This window comes from Trachurus trachurus, assembly GCF_905171665.1.
Source record: "Trachurus trachurus genome assembly, chromosome: 3".
Lineage (NCBI taxonomy): Eukaryota > Metazoa > Chordata > Actinopteri > Carangiformes > Carangidae > Trachurus > Trachurus trachurus.
The window spans coordinates 28,406,583-28,427,595 of NC_139893.1; the positions used below are offsets into that span (position 1 = coordinate 28,406,583).

A 21,013-nucleotide genomic window follows, 5' to 3' on the forward strand; every position below is an offset into this window, starting at 1 on the left:
TTGCATGTCCTTGCAGGTTGCTTGTGTTGGATGGGTGAGGAGTGTGTGTGTGTGTGTGTGTGTGTGTGTGTGTGTGGGGGGGGGGGGGGGGGGGGGGGGGTTGGGGCACAAAAGACTAAGATAAGTCAAAGACTAAGTCAAACTGCACAATGTTGTATTTTGCACATAAATTCAATGCAACATGTCAGTGCTGGTGGAGATTATTTCCAGCGGATGAATGACATGCTTTATTTTATTTAATTGTATTTATTTATTGGAGGAGACACAAAGACACAAACAGCAAAGTAAGGGCATAAAAAGTGTCAGCTCCTACCTTTCGCCCCTCGCAGGACGAAGCCAAATCCCTCATTCTCCTTCTTCTGGAGCACCACCGTCTTCTCGTCCACCACGCAGTCACTGTGGAGGAGATGCCGAGCAGAGCGCCCGTTAGCACAGCCCATCATCCGCAGCATGGCCACGGACGCCCTGCCCGAGTGGAGGTTCATGCTGCTGGAGAGCTAGTCCGGCCAGGGCAGGGCAGGGCAACCCCGACCCCACCCCACCACCACCACCGCTGCCTCCTCCTCCTCCTCCTCCTCCGCCTCCTCCTCCGCCTCCTCTCGCCGGCCTCTATCTCTATCAAACGGTATGACAGCGGCCCCGGCAGCCCGGCGACAGCATCTCCACAAAAGAGACGACCCGAGGAAAAAAAAAAAAAAAGAGAGAGAGAGAGAGAGAGACTACGACGAAAGACGCGCCTCCCTCACCTCCCTGCTACTCCCTTGCCGCCGCCGCCGCCGCCGCAGCTGCAGCCTGTCAGCCGCCTCTCCTGCGCAGAGGCGCGGGGTCGACAGCGCGGTTACCCCCGCCGCTGCTGCGGAGGCTCCGGCCGGCGGTGTGGAAGTGCTGCGCCGTCGAGAAGACGCGACATCGGGCTGGTGGTGCTGGCGGCTAATGGCTCATGGTGAGGCGGGGAGTTCGGCTGAAGCTCGCCGGGTTGGAGGGGGGTGGAGGGAGGGAAGAGAGACCGAGAGGGAGGGAGCAGCAGCAGAGTGTCGTTGTGGATGGATGTCTAGGTGTGCTGCGCTCCGCAATGTGCAATCACTGGTGGGGCGGGTGTGTGTGCATATGTGCGTGTGTGTGTATGTGTGTGTGCGTGGTGTTTGAGGGACAGAATACGGGGAGTAGGTGGGTCACCAGCCCGGCATGGTGCCATATGCCCCCGTGTCTGCCTATCTGATGATTGATTACTGATAGTTCCCCTGATGTGAGAGGGCTGCTGCTGACATCCTCCAATTACTGACATCTCTGTTGTCCTTATTGTCTCCCAGTCAATCTAATCTCCTCTGCTCCTCAACTATTGTGCAAATCAATCTAATTTCTTCTTTTGTGTTAAAAAAAAAAAAAAGTTGTTCAAAAATGTCCCCTTTAACCACCAGACTTTGTTTCCTGCATCCACACAAAGCTTAAGTGGTGAAAACACATTTGCCCAAGTTGTTTGGAACATGGCATTAAAAACAACTCATGATGACAGATTGCCTTTCCTCTCTAGGGCCAAAGGGCAAAACTGTGACGGCTTCTGAGGGATCCTGATCTTTGGGGCGGATAACCAGCCTTGTCTATTTATAACTAATTCCAGTATTTGCTTAAATTTTTCCTCTCATTTTGCAACTAAATGCACACATATGGATGATACTGCACTGATTCAGCTGGAAGAAACAGTTGATAATCTACATTAATTCTTCTTGTTAATGTTTAATATAATGTGTCAACTACAAAGAGCCAGTAAAAGGCATGGGCTATACAAAACAACCATGAGCCGCATTCCTGCTCTTAACCAACAGTAAGGCTACATCTACACCACTGTGGTTTCATTTTAAAACAGCATGTTCAAGTTAAAACCATCTCCACCATCCAGACAGAAACTATCTAAACTGTAAACAGGAAGCAGATTGTATAGTCGGCATTCGTTTAGAGAATCTAGAGAGAATCTGACCACAGTGAAGACAAGGTCAGTAAAGCGTATATTTTTTCTGTATCCACGTTGCTTTTACTACTGGTCATCGACCCATTCAGACACCGACCATGGGTGTCAACGTCTTTGGCTTTTCAGACTAAAACACAGCCACAACACCAGAGTCTCCAAAAGTCTCAGTCTCCAAAGTCGGGTGGACGGACAGGAGGCAAAAGAGACGAGGTTTAAAATGAAATCGTAGTCATGTGGATGTAGAATTAAGAGTGGCAGCAGCTGTTGGCTGTAACCTGTCTGTAACCTCCAAATGCAGTGCTGTCTGTGTTTATTCCATATGCTGATGAAGTTTCTCTGCTCCAAAATAAAAGCAGTAAACTGTCTAATCTGACATCTACTCATGGACCACCATGTCTCCCCCTCTGGTCTCAGTCTTCTGGAGTATGCGAACGTGAAATGGTTCCGCTCAATCTCTCACCGCCCGCAGCGATCAGGTCCAGGCCTGGCGTGGCGTAGGGAGATTATAGGTGTCATTTGGGCAGTGAGGTAGATCTTTAGCCATGACGGCAGCTGAAAGGCCACGTTTGCTCCTGCAGCCTGAGGTGTGTGCTGTGTGAGGGAGCATTGTTCAGCTTATATTAGGTGCAAGGATTACACTGAATAGACACGTGGGATGAGTGAGAGAAAAAAAGACCAGAGAGAAAGAGAGAGAGAGAGAGAGAGAGGCGAATAAAGAAGGAGAGAGAGGTGCAACTGCCATCCTAGCAACAGTTCCCTTAGCAACGCAATCTGTCTAGAGAGCGAGGAAGCCTGCACTGCTGACACACTGAAGGTTATCTCCCAGCATTCCCTCACACACACACACACACACACACGCACACGAACACGCACACACACGCACACACACCCTCTGGCCAATAGTGGGCAGTCAGTGGTAATCACACCTTCATCGCCCAAATCTGACACGGTGGCGGCTTGGATAGGTCAGCGCAGCACAGTGGTGCAGAGAAGGGCCTGACACTTTATCAAAAGTGTCATCTTGTTCAACAAGTGGCGAGCCGGCCACGACACTGATGCTGTTTTACCATTACAAAGCGGACTCACTCCCCACAGTGTCCAAGATGTATTGTCCAGAGGAGAGGACAGCCCATCGGTGCAATCAATTTGCAGACATTCGTCATCTCTTGCTGTGTAACTTTTAGTGGAGTTTGGAGGTCTGGCTCAAGGGCGGAGTCGTTAGAGATAGGCTACTCATCAAAGTCTTATTCTTAATTGATGTCTGGTGGAGGAAATGGTGCAAGCTACACCATCCTTCGCTGTGGATTGGACCGCTGTCCTCTCAGTGGTACGCTTTCAGTCACTGGCTCGTCCCTCTGCATGCATTCATTTTTACCACGTGACTCTACAGTGATTCCTCAGGCAGCAGCCTCATCAGCAGTTTGTCTTAGACAGCAGAGGGGCTGGTGCATCATGTACAAAAACCCACATCTGGGCTTCCCTCCTTCTCCATCTCACCCTGCTGCACCTTCAGTCAATGAGGAGGGATCCTTCACACAATAGCTGCCTGTGTCCCAGTTCACTGGCTGCGTCTGAACACCGATTGAGTCACAGAGGCGCAAATAGAAAAGCAGCCTTCCTTCGGGTGGATACTTCGAGCCCCAACCTATCCCAAGATTCATTGTGCATCAGTAATAAAAGCAACCAATACAGACAGAGAGCCTGAGGGTTATGTAATTATTGTCTTTCAGCCTAGTTCAACGGAAAATGTTCAGGTGAACGTTTCCTCTTGGTGTTTCTCAGGTATTGCGTCAATGTGGCCAAAACCATGAGACTGTGTCCAGATTTTACTCTTGTACAATCATTAGGATGTGCAGAATATCTGGTGTATCTGGTGTTTCCTTGGACCTCAAATGCTATGCTTCATCATCCTGTCAAACGGACTTTGGGTAAATATTAGGGGTGTAATGATTCATCCATTGTAATGATTTATTCATGCATTGCATTGATTTTAATCTGTAAAAATCTACTTGCATTGATATGAAGTGTAACGCAACCTTCCAACATTGCTCGTATTACTCCAAAATTGGTGTGCAATTTAAATAATCTATTGTATTTATAATATGCAATGCAATTATTGCATTGCACTTGCACGGGCCATGCAATAAGTGTCATGCACGTGGACGGAGAGAGCCTCCATTGTCCCTTGTAACAAGTTAGGCTATTTATCGTGATAGCAATTACTCCAAAGCTGTTTAATAAAGGTAAAAATGTAGCATAGTTAAGATACAAATCCTGCATAGTTCCTATTTAAATAATCTATCCATCCATTATTCCTCTCACAGATTTAACTTTTGGCAAAAAAAAAAAAAAAAAGTTACTGTATCGATTTCTAGTCATTAAATCGTATCGTATTGTATCGCTCTAAATGAGACAATATCGTCCCTGTATCACAACACAATCATGACACATATCATAAAGCTATTCAAATGTATTGTTACACTCCTAATAAATACATCAGGACGTCTCTTTTCACGGTGTGTGATGTTGTGGTGCTGCCTGCAGCTCAGTTTATCTCCTTTTAATCTGTGAACATCGATCAATCTGCTCTTTGGCCCGTTCTTCCTGTCAAGTATTCCTGCCTCATGCAAAATGTAACGGCAGCCTCTGCCAGTTAAAAAACAATTATGAATATTTAAAGAGCAAAGGGAATACTTGATGTAAGGGCACTGAATAAAGTGATCTTTCCCCCCTAAAAAAGTTAACATGACAACATTATCTTCAGATTTTGAATTTCCACGGTGGATGAAAAATATCCCACAGTTTGATCCACTGTTGGGAACTGAACTGGCATCATCACGGTTGTCTATATCCAGGTTAAAGTGTTGCTTCCATTTGAGATTTCCCCTGGACCTTGAACGCCACAGGGGTCTTTTGTCTTTGCCACAGTTCATGTTTGGCCAACCAGCCTACGTCACTGTGGCGGGTTAGGGATGGTTCACCTTGACCCATATTGGACACTTACTGGAAAACAGCCTCCCAGCATGTTGACCATGGCTGCCAGACCAAACTTAGCAAGAGTAATGAGGGAAATGTCGGACTGTCCTTCACTGCCTCATCATCATGTACACTTCCAAACTTCATATATCATTACAATGGCCTGCTCTTCTGTTACTTTGTTTTGCTACTGATCATCTTTCCTTTCCTGTTTTGGTTGTGTAAGACTTCTAAGCCTGTTTGTTTTTTTAATCTCTTACAGTATAGGAGCTGCCAGAGTAGCACTCTTCAATTAAATCAGCAGCTTGTTTCAGACTTGGTCGGACTTCAGATGCATTACAACAAGTGAAGGCCTGTTAAAGCCTCCATTAGCTGATGAAAGGCCGTCAACATGTGAGGTTAGAATCATAAAAAGGACTGATGATGACACAGACAAACACCTTAAAGCAGCTCTTTGGATGCAAAACTGATTTATTTATTTCCACGAACAGGAGCTGACAGCAAGTCTGAGGTGGAAGAACTATTTAGGTCGTTAAGCTGAATGAGCCAAAGCAGCATAACAACAAAGTAAAGCTTAGTTACGTTACAAGTCCTGTATAATACATTTTAAGTAATTTGAAAAGTATCAAAGGTAAAGTTATATTTCACACTAAATGGCAATTTTATTTTATTTTATTTTTTATTTTTTTTAAGTTTTCAGTGATTTATAATAAGATCTATAAGACATCTCACAGCAGGTCGGTGTCAGCGAATAAGAAGAGAGGAGGCTCTGAGCTTCTCTTCTGATTGGCTGACCGTTTTTTGAGTGATCCATTCAGGTAAATCACTCAGAGAAACCAAATCCTGTAAGCATTGACTAGTTGGTCCAAAGGGCTGGGGAGGGGGGGGCTGCTTTGTTGTGACAAGTCACACAAGTCCAGACGGCTGGTTTTAAGGCTCAGTTTCTGAATTCAGGCTGTGTGCATTTCTCTGTGACAGGTTTTGATACCTGCGTATAATCACACTACACATGGACATGTACCTTTATATAGGCCTAACTTAGGACCTTTATGGGATAAGTATGTATTAACATATTAAAACTTTTGCAGCTTGTTGATGAGGAGTTTATTTTAGCTGCACTAAATACTGCCTGGTAATTAAATCTATAACAATATACTGTATAATATTCAACAAGATTATCACTCAAACTCTCATAAATTTTACTGTAATAAGAGGGAAGTAATTTGATAGGTAATTGTATAGGTTAATGAGAATAATGGGCGCAAGATTTAAATTTTACCTGTAAAACGGACATGGGCAGCTACCTCTAAGTGTGTCCACATACTGACTGTTGCTGTCTGTATGTATGTGTGTATGGGTGGAAATCACTGCACATGCTCTGCTAAGAAAACCTGCTGCATCCCTGATGATGTTGGACAGGTGACCTAGTGTGATCAAACACAAGCCAGAGCTCATTCATATTCATGCTCCTGCAACGACGTTCAGCACACCTGTGTGATTGATTCTGTTAAACAGGATTTGTTCACGATGGAGAATATACCCCAGGCCTTATGCATCTCTCTCTCTCTCTCTCTCTCTCTCTCTCTCTCTCTCTCTCTCTCTCTCACACACACACACAACACACAGGAGTACACATCTATCTTTGTTTGCAACACAGTCTGTGCTGAAGTGGATGTGACAGCAGAGAATAGAAGAGAGGGGTGGAGCAGAATAACTTGAGAGCAGAAGACGATGGAGACCTTGGGATTCAACGTCAAGAAGCATTAGACAGAACTTTTCACTCAGCTGAAGGGTTGAACCTTAAATCCTCTTTTCCTATTAGAGCTTCTCTTTTTTCTGAAGAACAGAGGAAGATTTCAGATTGTAAACTCAGCAGCTTCTTGTAAAAAGAAACAGCAGATTAGTGTAGAGAGTTTGTGTTTGGGTGTAAATGTTAAGAGTAAAAGCAGCCTCTTGGAACAGAGAGAAACTCCTCAATCATTCATATATGGTGTTATACATATGTAGATGTGGATTTTACATGATGTGAAGACAAGTGTGTGTTTGTGTGTGTGAGAGATTTTACCTGGAGGCATCAAAGCTGTCGTAAGAGCCCACAGTGTAGTGTCTGAAGAGTTTCCGTCTGTCGGCGCGGTCTGCTCGCGAATCTGTCAATCACAGCAGAAGTAGATCAATATTCAAATACGGCCTTAAAAATGGTGCTGCGATGTCCCTGCTGCAACTTCAGGATCCAAACAAATCACAGGTCGGGACATTTGAATAAGTTTGAACAAGAAATTTGGTTGACTTAGACTCAACTGATGAGGCGATGAAGGTCAAAGGTCATGCTCATTATCACAAAATTTCAGTGGATAAACAGGGATCTACTGTATGGGTGATGGTAGTAGGAGTAATGGGAACAGACAAGTGTGAGGTGGTTAACTCGATTCATCAATTTTTTTCCTCAATGCTGCAGATTTGATATGTTTGCTGTCAATTCAGGGCAATAATCATGATGCTTGTCCCAGCACAGAGCAGTGAGATGCAACAGAGAGACTTTGAGGAAAGGGCAGACGGGAAGTAAAGAATCATGGGACAGGACAGAGAGATTTACTGCTTCTGTCCTGCAAAGATGTTTTAGTGTGTTTTCACATCAGTCACTCAGCAAACACTCAAACTCACACACTCTATACTGGACATAAGAGGCAGCTTTAAATTCTTGAATATGACCTTGAAAATCATGACGTGCACACAGAGTGGTGGCCTGTCCTGACTGTCATGACTGAGCTCATTGGTGCAACTTTTTCAACTTGTACCCTCTAAAAATACAACTGATATCAGTTCATTTATACCTGAAATCAAGAGCAAAAATAAGATTTGAGAAACATTTGCAGATAATTTCAAACAGTTGAGGACAAAACTGCATTTAACCCTGAAACCCAAGCCTTTCACTAAAGACACATATCTCAGCGACCATTTGAGCTGGGACCCTCCTTTTTTCTGTGTAACTTATATTGTTCCAATAATTTGTTTTGACGATTTGGAGTCTTTTTTTTTTTTTTTTTTACAGCTTTTCATCTGTACATTGGTGATTTATTGTCTTGCACTATATCATCTGCCATCTTTGAGATTGACGTCGTTCACCTTTATTGGTCATTCCTATTGGCTGCAGTAGCTACAGAGACAGAAGGGATCAAACCAGTTACATGATAAGTTTGGAGCAGATGAAGTATGCTCACAAATCCTACTCCACAGAATGAGCAAAACTTACAAACAGATAAATAGATACTATCACTTCTGGAACAATCCAAACAGATGAATGCAATTTTCTGATGTGGAAATTTTTTTTGTTTTGTTTTGTTTTGGTTTATAGCTTTTGTCTATATTTTTTGGTTTTGTATTACCCACATTGGACAAATAATCATGGAAACACTGAAAAAAGGTTTTCAAACATTATGAATGAGTAGAAGATAAAAACAGGAGCAAAGGCCTCAACTAGTGCAACACAACAGTTTCATCTGGCTCCATTTCATCCATGGTCTCTACACAGCAGATTGTCAAGAGATTTGAATTTGTATAAAAAAGTTCAGTGTAGACACAAACATGACCTCTAGAGTGACGACTCCTCCTGTCTCATCTATTTGTCCAATTCACCTCCTCCTCCTCCTCCCCCTCCTCCTCCCAATCCCCTCCCTCCCTCTCTGTCCTTCCTTCACATTCTCTCTCACACCAGCTGTCACACTTTCACAGAAACTCCATCTCCTCTGATCCGGCTTAGATCTTGTCATCTTTGCAGGAACATTTTTTTTCTTCCCCCCCTCTGACTCTACATCCACAGTTGTCAGATTGGAAGAGGGCGGATGTAGGGGGAAAAAAAGAAAAGAGAAAAAAGGTTGTAGCTCAGTGGATTTTTTTTTTATATAAAAAGAAGGAGGAAGAAGAAAGAAAATATTTGGTTTATGTGGAAAAAAAGAAGAATGAGAGAGAGAATAGTATTAGTATTAGAATAGATCCACAACATGGTCACACTCCATAGCAACTGCTGTCTGACTGAGGCCAGCTGGTTTCTATGGTCACAGATCAATACAGATGGTGCTGCATGGTAGGTGTGTATGTGTGCAAGTCTATTTGGGTGCATGCTGTGTGAAAATATGCATGTTGCACTGCATCTGTGTATCATTGTTCTGTCAGGTGTTCATACTGCAAAGATGTGTATACTGTATATGTATAATTGTGTGTGTGTGTGTGTGTGTGTGTGTACAGCCCTCTCTGGACTCCTTCCAGGTCTTTATTTTTCCCTCCTTGCTTCCCTTACTCGTACTTCACCTCCCAGCACGAGGGAGTGATGCGAAAATGAGATAGAGAAATTGATGTTACACATATTTGCCAGATGGGACGTTAGTCAGTTCAGCCTCATCATCACTGCAGCTGCATCACCTGTCACTGGAAACCTCTTGTTTTCCCTGAGATGATGTGATTTCCTGCACTGAGAACTATCTTTATGTCATCATTCATTGTCAGGTTAATGAATGAATGATCATCCTAAAGAGCGTCAATCTACCAGTGACCATAGGAAGAGATCTGAGGCACTCAAGGAAATGATTAAAACGCCTTTTTTAGTACATGGCTAATGTAATAAAAACATGCCAACGCGTTTCAGCCAAAAAGGCCTTTGTCAGGGCAAGGGCAAAATGTTTGTCAGTCAGGTCTCTCTGCCAGCCCATTTCCTGTCTCTCTCAACAGCGCTATCTAATAAAGGCATGAAAAGCCAAAATATATGTATACATATAAAAACGTTTTTTTTTTTTTTTTTTTTTTTTTAAAGGTGCTCAGTGTGAGCAGGTAGGTGGTCACATGCAGCATGACCTGCCAATGACAGAAAAAAAGGTCAAAGATATGGCAGACGGTAAATACTTACTGCAGTGATTACAATCTCCACACTTGTGGTTAGCTTTTCTGGTGGAGAGCCAGGTTTTTCGTTGTATAGGGGGGGAGATGACTTTGTTTTAACAAGTTTATCGTTTAAGGTTGGAGCTCTTCTGAAGTTGATGGTCGGAGCATCTGGGAGAGCTTCTCTAAGAACACTCTCACTTTTCAATATGTCTCAATTTTTTTTTGACAATTTGTTTAACACAGTTGCTCTCTAGGGAGACATTTTGCTTCATTGTAAGCTCTGGATATAGTTTTTTGTTGATATCCTCTTGTCTTAAATCTCTGGCTTCTTCTGAATCACATATAAGTTTGAGTCTCTGAAACTGACCAAAAGGAATATTATCTCTTAACCAAGGAGGATGGAAGCTGTCTGCTCTAAGGATTGTATTGCGGTCACTTGATTTTCTAAAGATAGAGGTGTGTAAATCTCCATTGACATCTTTAGAAATGTTTAGGTCTAGAAAGTTGATTTCAGATGAAGAAAAGTCAAGACTGAGGTTCAAATTTCTAGTAGTATTATTCAAATATGAATGAAATTGAACAGAAACACATGTTATGTACAGTCCATTCAGCCAGTTGCAGGATGGAGGCAGAAGGGGGTATCTGTTCTGGATGTCTCCTTTCCAAATAATGTGATAAAGCATCTAGTCCTTCCTTATGATCAATGTTAGTGCTTCCACATCCATGGCAACTAACTACAAGAAGATGTCCAATGTTCTTTATGTCTTTAATTTTATTTAATACATGCATACTGTCTTGAATAAAGGAAGGCAGTTCTAAAACAAATGGCTTAAAGGGGACCTATTATGCTTTTCCAGCTTTTCAGACTTTTATATATGTTTAAAATGTTGGATAATGGTTCTAGAGGCCGTGGAAGTGTCATATCCTGAGGTTAATGCATTTGGGGGTAAACCCTGCTAGATAATTGGGATTTCTCTGCACACCGTGTTACACTCCGTTGCGCTGAGTTTTTTTTTACATGAGCTCGCGTCTACGTCATGGCGTGCCGGACTCCCCTACATGGTCATGCCGAGGTCTCTGCTCCAGCCGGCCCCGCCTCCTCCCATGCTCCTCTGTTGTGCCCGGTGTCACAGCGGAGAGCGGAGCGGACTACTTCCTGCTTCTTCCCTGCATGTTTTAGCGCTGTAGCGTCACTTTACTAAGTTTTATTTAGAAGTTTACGCCGACGTTTCATGTAAGTGAAGCTGTACCTGTGTGAGGAGCGACGTACCGCCGGGGCGACGTTGTTCGCCGGACCGACGTAACGCTGGACCGCCGGAGCACCGGCTGCAGCAGCTCCTCACACAGGCAGAGCCCGTCTGCAGGCCTCCTTGGCCGGGCAGGCGTCCGTGCTCATCGCGGTAGAGAAAACCATCGCTAATAAACATACCCGCGGGTTTTTTAGACGTTTACCGCCGTGTGGTTAGTCTATTTAGCAGAATGTTGGTCTCATTGATGAAATCTTGTGGCAGTTGAATTAGTTTGAATGAAAAGTGAAGCTGTGAGAAGGAGGAGGAGAGGAGCAGTGCTGCTGTAGTCTATGTGCACAAATCACCACATTTACATCAATAAATAACTGTTTTACAATTAACTGACCATTCTGCATATATTTTTAATTTATTTTATATATTTATTTTTGCATTTTTATATTACATGTTACATTGTTACAGTAGCCTACATGGCAAAGACTACTCTATACCATCTTTGGTTAGGGTGAGACTAGGTCATGGGCACATTTCATTACACAATGTAGACTGGTCAGATACATACTGGAGATCTGGCAATTTGCCTACTGCAGATTTAGCTTTTGTTTGCATACTACATTTTGGCCAAATCAGTATAGGTACTAGTAGTAGACATCGTCATGGTAACGCAATGCTGAGGGAGTGGTTCATTTGCATTTAAAGGGAGGGGCCACTGAAACAGACCGTTTTGCAGAGCCCTGTTTTTGAAAATGCTGTGATGTTTGATCTTTGGGGTATTTTGACCGAAGCACGTCACAGACATGTCTTTAAGACACCCAGGAACTATTTTAGTTGGTGCAAAAAGGAGCATAATAGGTCCCCTTTAATAAAGAAATCAACAAATCAAGAAGCTGGTTCTGTAATTGATTCATTTCCACTGATTACTGGTCTTCCTGGTTGGTTCTCTAAGTTCTTGTGTAGGAAGCAAATAAAATTAGGGAATTCTTGGGCTGTTATAAAGCAGGAAATCATGCTCTTTTTGTGAAATCCATTCTTCATTTTTAGCATGCAAAAGTATTTCCATTAAGTTCAGTCATTTGTTCTATTGGGTTCGACAATAAAGGTTCATAGTACTCAAGGTTATCCAGCTGTCTCATGGCCTCTGTGATGTATTGATCTCTGCCCCAAACCACTACAGCTCCACCTTCATCAGCTATTTTAATTATGATGTTTTCATTAGCTGACAGACATTTTAATGCCTTTGTTTCTTCTTTTGTCAAGTTGTAATCCATTTTTTATCTCAGATGCAAAGAGTTGGTCAACTTAGAGCTCTTGATTGACCTGCCTCTGCCTCTTCTGGTCTTGCGCTTTGCTGTCCTTGTGATCTGTTGTTTCTTTTGGATCTGGTGCCTAAAAAACTGGATGAGGAGGACTCTTCTTTCTCAGAATGCTCTTCATCACTGCCTGGCAGTTGAAAGGAAACTGTTCTTCTCCGTTGCGGCTGCGTTTTGTAGCTGTGTCTTTGGTTCCACATGCAGACTTTATTTTCCAGTGAGCATATTTGGTTACAGGAGGCCCAATGATAACACTTGTACAGTCCAGGTACACTTATTGGAAGCAAGTCAGGATGAGGATGGGATCTCTCATCCCTCTTTCTGGATTTAAAAAATCTCTTTCTGGACTATTAGTCACCAGTTGCACTTGTGACTCTTAGCTTTCAAATTGTGTTGCACTTTTAGGGTCTCTTTTATTGCATTCATTGTCATTGTCTTTTTGCTACCTTGCTCTTGCTATGTATGTTCTCGCTTGTTTTGATTGATTGTTTTTGTAATGCTGCTAAAAATAAAAAAATAAAAATGTCCATGTCACTGCTACAGTCAAGATCCTGTTTTGGGTTCACTATCAGCTCAGTTACACACATTAAAGCATTCACTTAAACCTGCAGTGCTTGCTTTCTGGTCTGAGAGACCAAAGCCCCCTGACACTACCACTGAGCTGTGTTTGTGTGTGTGTGTGTGTGTGTGTGTGTGTGTGTGTGTGTGTGTGTGTGTGTGTGTGTGTGTGTGTGTGTGTGTGTGTGTGTGTGTGTGTGTGTGTGTGTGTGTGAGAGAGAGAGAGTTTCCTTGGCTCTTTCCTACATGCGTAGCTCTTCAACTCTCTTGGGTCCAAACCTGAACCCTAACAAAGTGTGTCTAAGCAGGACTTAATCCTGCCGCATCACATGATCTACTGAATGAGAGGGATTAAATGCTGAAAGTGTTTAAGTTAAATCATTGTGTGTGTTTGTGTGTGCATGAGGGGGAAAGGTAAAACATAAAACCCAGATAAGTTGCAGACTTACATAGGGAGATAAGGAAGATAAACATCTTAAACTTGAATAATTACTTCTGTATCTGTTGTTTTTTTCTTCCTTCCACTCACAGTATTTGCAGATACCAACTCTTAAAGGTATAATATGTAGGAATTACCCCCCATCTAGCGGTGCGGTTGCATATCTGAACGTATTCTTGTCATGGTGATGTCGTATTGTTTACCTGACCCACGTTTTACCGCCTTTCTCTCATCGAATAAAATGATGACATCCAGTTGGTTTGCCGACGGCCGTCTGCCTGACTGCACCTGAATGCATCAGTGCCTCCGTCCTTCCTCACACTACACAGTGGTGACAGTTTTAACAGGCGCTACCTGGAAAACTTTCTCCCCGAGCCGACAGCTCCGGTGAGTTTCTGTGGCACTGGTTACCTACGGTCACGCTGCCACTGAACGTAAAAAATGGCGATGCCTCGGTTCGGTGCTTGGCCCACTTATGTATTTGTAACGACTTGTAACAACTCATTCTAAGGTACGAGAAAGCTTTCATTTGAATGCGGGTGTGATTCGACTTCAGTGAAATACAGATTTATGAAAGCAATATTTGATTTTTACTAATAAAAAGCCAAATAAGTTACAGACTGGGGCTTTAACACACCTCCTGCTACACACCTGGATGATGTGTGGATGGTGAAGTGATGGTGAAAATCTAAACTACGGCTCCAAACCACATTTCTGATCACAACCTGTCACATGGAAGTCATTCACACCTCAGCTGCCACCGCTCAGCCTCACACGGGTCCTTCACCGCCCATCCGACTGCGGCATACTCTCTCACACACACGCACACACTCTTGTGGCCTGTGGCCTTGGCCAAGGCCGCCTTTGAACGGGCCTCTGCGAGCCACCATACTGTGTTCCCATTTTTTGACAGCCTTTCTTTGCAGGCAGACCTGGGGGCAATTTGGATGTGACACAGTGTGAGAGGAGCTCCCCCGTGCCAATGGCCTTGGGTGAGGCTTTAGAATAAGCCACCCAGAAGAGGGCAAACAGCCAAACACAAAAAAGAACAAGTTGCTCCCCATCTGCCTCTATCACCGCTGACATTCTCCTCAGAGCAGGGAAGACTAAGAGAGAGCGGGTGGGTGTGGGGGAGGCTACTCCAGCAACACTGTACTTTGTGATAATGTCAATAATTAAACACTGTCAGAGAACAGAATACCAGAGGATGAAGATGACTGTGGACTGGGGAAGAGGGGATGACAGACAGAGGGAAGAGGGGTCTTTTCTAAAAACCTGCTCTGACACCGCTCAGCACAGAGACAGAGAGAGAGAGAGAGTGCAAGGACAGGGAAAAATGTGATGTTTGTGGGGGACGGAGCGTGCCGTGATATGTTCATTAGCCTGCACCCAGAGGACATTAGAGCACAGCTGAGTTAGCAGGGCAGCGTAGTGCTTAGCTTTGTGCACCACAGCCTGGGGAGGCAGAAAGAGACAGGGAGAGAGAGAGAGAGAGACACATGCAGCTCATGCACTGGAGAGAAAGAGGCCACGTGCCATCACAGCGCCTTAGGAACCTGCAGCATTTTAGCCTCAGCTTCCACTCTTTGCATCCGCCTCCCTCCTCTCTCTTCTCAAAACTGGGGTGAAGGCAAACGGTGCGTGTCCTACATAAGTCAATGTCCCACCTCCCACCGACACACAGCCCCAAGTGATTAGACTTACAGCTCCTTTCATCGCTGGTCTTGGCCGGGATCTCCTCCACACAGTCGGCTGGAAACCAGCCCACCTGGCCACGGGCGCTGCCCTCCCAGAAACCCCCCTCTCCGATGCTCAGAACTGGACCAATGGGAGAGAGAGCGGAGAAGGAAGACAAATGACATTAGTCTCAGAGTAAGACAATGAAAGAAAAGAACAGAGCGTCCGCAGAGATCATTAAAAGCACTTTTTACATTTAAATGCCACATTTGAATATTCGGTAAAAAGATATCTGCTGGTGCAACTTGACAGCTAGGTGCTTAAAATACTGGAGTACAAGACTGTGACAATCTTCACCACATAGCTGATGAATGGGTCACACTATTAACCGTCACAAAGTCACAGTCACAAATTTGTTTGAGGCTCTGATAAAATGTCACCACTTAACAGTGTGAGCTGCAGGAGGCCTCAGCTGCTGCTGGAGATGTTGACAGAGCTCAGAGACTCAGTAAAAAAAAAAAAAAAAAAAAACTTCCTCAAGAAATCAAACATCAGCCTGCGTGGAAATGAAGAGGCTCTGCTGCCAACATCTGGACATTTGTTTACAGTTTGATGTAGATAAACATCTGTTTGTTAATTAGCTGATTCTACTTGCATCTTCACAATGATGAAACCTGACAACACATTATCTGCAGATTTTACGCCTATGAAAGAATAAATGAAGGAATTTTGTACAGTCATGGTTTGTTTCATTCTGATTTGAATTCGTCTACAAACAGGTTTCTTCCCCTTAAGCAGCTTCAAAGGTTCATAGTACAAACAGGCCATAAAGCATAAAGACGTGTTCATCAAAGCTCCACCGAGTATAAAAGGTAGATGTTTATATTAAAGCTCATACACAGTGTAAAGTTAAATGTGTATTTCTAGTGTGATTATAAAACAGGTCTGGGTTCTATATTAATACTGTGAAAGTATCAAAGCCTCGGTCCAAAGAACTGAGCTTTAAACCCAGCTGTGACTTTGTGATGTCAAAACAAAGCAGTCACTAAGCCCCGCCCACCTGGTCCGACCATCCAACACTTGCAGGATTTGTTTTACCTGAAACCTGCTCTATTTTTATTGAATCACTCAGAAAATCAGCCAATAAAAGGAAACGCTCGGAGCCTCCTGATTGGCTGACACCGACCTGTTGTTACTAGAGCTCCAGAGAGAAACCCGAGAGAGGGGATGGAAGACTACGCTGAGATGGTTTTTTATATTTTCTTATGGATCAGCACTTCAAATAAAACCCCAGAGAAGAGGAAACACGGAGCTTTAAATATGGAAAACTGTATCTTCTCCCACAGTCACTATCACATGCTGTGAATTCTGTGTCATCTTCTTCCAGCTCACTGAAGCTGTGACGTTTCTCACAGAGTGAAATATTCAGATGTTTTTAAGCCTTGAAATGGAAAAAAAAAACTCAAAAAACTAATTTTACATGCATTTCCTCAAAATTCATTCATTTGTGTTTTGTAACTTTGGAAACTTTGAGGTTCAAGATAAGGTTTGTGGGTCTGAACAGTGTTCCGCTGCACATAACACCTTAGGCTTACTTTCTACTTTTCATCCTTCGTGAATTTCTGTTTCACATTCTCAGGTCGGGGTCAGCGGTGCTTTATTTTACTACTTTGCTACATACACAAAATAAAAATTGCTAATTAATTAACGAATAAGTGATCAGCTGTGGATAGAATTAAATTGGTCTCATCTTTACCAGCTGCGGCATTAAAATGATGCTTCCACATGAATGCATCAACTAACCCATTAATAGTCCATAATAATCTTGCACTTTTCATATTAATGTCACACTCTCCTTAGTTTTGTGTTTATTAAGAATTCTGTGTTTTGATTAGCTTGATTTCTGAAATACATATGTTTTCCTATAGTTTTATTCTTTTGTTTTTGTACTCTTATTTTTGCTGTAAATTTCCCCAATTAGGGATAATATTATCTTATCTTATCTTACACAGTCAAGTACTGTACTCCACTGTGATGTTGGGATTTTTGTGTTGTGTTGCAGGGTCACACATGCTAGTAAAGTCTTAGTGTGTGCTGCAGATGGAAGAGCAAAGACACTGGACTCACCTTTGACCCTGTCGCTCTTGTAGAGGTTGATCTCTCCCTCGGCCTGAGCGGTGTATGGACGAACCACTGCAAAATGTCTCCCAGGAACTGCACTGTACAGCTTCCTCCTAGTGCCTACTGCCTCGCCATGACTGCTAGGGCTGAGAGAGAGAGAGACAGAGAGAGAGGCATAGAGAAACAGAGAGAAAGACAGACAGAAACTTCTGGTCAGAACTGGGGTTAAAGCACAATTAGGCTCATAACCTTTAACCAAACAAAAACAACTAAATCAGTAGTTTGGTTACTGCAAAATAATTTTAAGTTAAATTATGCAGGAGTCAAGTAGAGCATTAATAAAACCTGCATTGTAAAATAATATGACTTTGTGACTCAGCCTGGGAAAAGTGTGTAAAACAGTGAAGGTGAAACAACATTTCAAACGATGACCAGCTCCACATCTTCAATAAATACATTTGACAGTTTAAAACAATAAGAAAAGAACATCATGAGCTTCCCCAAATTACCATCAACAGCAGAGGCTGACACAACCACACACATTCCCACAACCGCTGACACACACACACACACACACACACACACACACACACACAAACACACACACATGCACTGAACTCATGCATATGGATATACTTACACACATGCGTGTGTGCACACACACAAACCCATTATGCAGAGCAGATATTCAGAGGCCAGCAGGCACGTGTCTTGCAGGAGTAAGTGGGGCAGAATATGGGCTGGCTCTGACCCACAGAGCGCAAAGGCTTCTGGGTAGGAGACGGGAGGACACGGTATAGACCACACAGGGAGCGACCCGCGAGTAGGAGCGACAATGAAGGAGGAAAATATCAAAATGCCAAATTATGACGGCAGAAAACCAGAGGATGACGAGGTACATGAACCCTGAGCTGAGTCTGAGTCTGCATAAACAGCCTGATGCTGTTTTTATATGTGTATGGGTATGTGTGTGTGTGTGTGTCTATGTGTGTGTGTGTAAAATAGATATAAAAAGCAGCATCATAACAAATGGCCCCTCATTCATTTTGACAACAGTGGAGCTCGTTGTAGCTTCTGATGTGATGATGTAGCACCTCTTAGTGGTCATCCTTCATAACAACAACACAACAGATGGAAGGAGAGGGAAATAAAACATGGCATCGAAGAGAAGGAAAAAAAACATTGAAACAATTATAAATTATATCACAGCAAGTCTATAGTAATTCGTTATACATTAAATTAAATGTATATTTAAATTACTGCTTACTTTCCCATATAGAGCCTGTACAACTCACTGTTTGGAGGTGAATGTGGGTGGGGGGAGGGGCCCAACTCTCTTACTACAAGAGACATACTTACTACATACATATTAATAAACAGGTTGGTGACTGTGATCACACTTATCCACTATTTCAAAATGTGCATGCTATGAAATTAGTCAATTTAGGACATTATAATAAATTATAATAAATTATTGTAAATAATGTTCAGAGCCTAATAACAGTGAGTCACAGGTTGTGTTGGCTACAAAAGGTTTTTAGTCAGTACAGGGTAATAAATGTGATCCAAGGGGTGTCAGTTAAGTTAGTGTAAGTTAGTGGACAAATGTTTGCAACATAAAAGGACATGTGTTTCTTTGGATAATATTTGAATATGCAACAATGATAATATAAATTTAAAATGTGTAATTTCCTTTTGGTTTTCAACTGGTTGTTTCAACAGAGCTGTGTCGGAGGTTGTGAGCACGGTTCTTTTCTTTTTGCTGGGCAGATTGATTAGAAAAGAATGAAAGTACAGGCAGGCAAATAGTGCATTTATATTTTTTTCTGCCCGTATTGTTTCTATTTATTCTGTAATGTTTGTTGACTGAATAAAAACTACTAACACTAAATCTACTGAAGATTTTCACAGTGATTGACTGGTTGAAGGTGAGCTAACCTGACAAAAACCTTATTTTAAAAACGCTCTAAATTTGATTTAATATAAATAAATGTGTCTCAATTGATTAATAATTAAGCTAAGTGAATGCACACAATGAATACTGACAGACTTCTTCACATCCTTTTATCTGAGATGGAGCCGCAAGGACACAGTTCAGGTCAAAAATCGCCAGTCTTCATTAGAAGCTTTAAATCAACTAATTTCATCAATTCTTTTAGCGGTAAACGTTTAATCATATTCTCGTTTTTTTCTTCTTCTTAAAGTGTGAAGTTTGAGAGATAAAACCACAGCGCAGGAAAAAATAGGAGATTATTAAAGAGGAAGAAGGGAATGGATTGCAGAAGTGAAGGATTGAGAGAAAGAGAGAGAGAGAGAGAGAGAGAGAGAGAGAGAGAGAGAGAGAGAGAGAGAGAGAGAGGAAGGAAATGGTTTTTTCAAGTAAGTGGGTCACCTTGTCCTGTAGACTGCGCTCCTCCTCAAACCTTCACGGGCCTTTGGAGAGCTAACCCCATTCAATACCTAGTGAGACTGCTCGCACATTTTCCAAGGGAAAGCCACGGACAAACCTGCAGCTTCGCTCTGCACCACAGAGAGACGTGAACCTGTGATGTCCCAACGCAGCAGTTTGACAAGCTCCAGTGTTTGATGTCCTTTGGTAAACAAGACCCCAGAGTACAATCCTGCTCCCTCTGACTCTGTGAGGGCATTGCTGTAGATCACTCTGCTTTTTTCTTGTAATGATTCTTTTTCCCCCACTGGTGTCACATCTACAGCTTTTAATTAAGTTTTCATCAGTTTAAATCTTTAGCACGTGGTTGACACTGACTGTGCATGCTGTCTCCTGTTAATGTGACAGTATGTGCAACCAGATGCTAAAAACAGATGAACTATAGAAACATCAAGCATCAACCTCCAAAGCTGAAATATGAGGCAGTGAAGAACCAGAAGCTACAGTTCCTCTCCTGACCACTTGAGTGTCTCTCCAACAGTGAGTCAGTCCCAATAGACTCCCATGTTAAAATGTCCAACTTTACACCTGAAATGTGTTTCCAGCCTGGTGCACACACAGTTTTGGTCTCTTCAGCAAATTCTCACCAGTTTGCATTTGGTTAAGGTTTCCACTACATGGTATCAGCTTGATTAGACTCGACCAGGTAGCTACTATTCTGGAGGTCGTTTCCATTGCAGGATAGTGCTATGGAGTAGCTGGTCGTCATAGCGATGCCACTTAAAGCAGATATCAGTGGAATGTTTTTGTTAATATAAGTCCTAAATAGTCCTATTTTCCGTCAGCAATCACTTACATGAAGTATTTCAGCCTAAACACGAGTCTCTCCGTCACTCTGCTCTGCTGTAACCCGAGGAGAAAATTTTCCTTGTGGGATACAAGTGTTATCCAATGAGGAGAGAGAACGGCATGAAGGGCTGTGTGTGCAGCCAAGGGATGCGCGTGAATGTGGTGACGTAGCACGAGGACCAATTGATGCCTGACAAGGGCGGGGGCTGCTAACTCATGGTGCGTTCAAAGAAACTCGTACTTTGTGTTTTTCCTTCCTGTGAAGTCATACCAGTTCGATCTGGTACGAGTTCACGGGTCGGAAGTTACGAGTGGCCGTTATAGGGAACTTTCACAGACAACAGGATGGTAAAAACACGAGCTACGGGTTACCTGGAACGCTACCAAGTCGTAGTTGTGACTTGAAGCTGTAACTTACGGTTTCAAAAGCCTGCCTTGAACGCAGCATTAGCCGAAACGGCCGTGAAGCTGATATCTGCTTTAATAAAATAAAATGACATTTAATATAGACTGATCTCAGCAGACCGGCTGCTAGCCTCTGAGATGACCGGTCCTGGCTGGCTGATCCCATAGGCGGCTCTTCACATCTCTAAAAATGTTTGTTTTTTT

At 43.0% G+C, this 21,013-nt stretch overlaps 1 protein-coding gene across 1 annotated transcript in view; it reads right to left on the reverse strand.

Moving 5' to 3' along the window:
* The window catches only part of shank2a (SH3 and multiple ankyrin repeat domains 2a), a gene marked incomplete at both ends in the record, with an annotated part of 136,275 nt that overhangs the window by 46,456 nt on the left and 68,806 nt on the right, over positions 1-21,013 (reverse strand). Inside the window, 4 exons of the mRNA XM_083995006.1 lie at positions 314-396; positions 7,008-7,089; positions 15,073-15,186; positions 17,173-17,312. Coding sequence (XP_083851132.1) covers positions 314-396; positions 7,008-7,089; positions 15,073-15,186; positions 17,173-17,312 — 419 coding nt within the window. The remainder of the gene's footprint in view (positions 1-313; positions 397-7,007; positions 7,090-15,072; positions 15,187-17,172; positions 17,313-21,013) is intronic.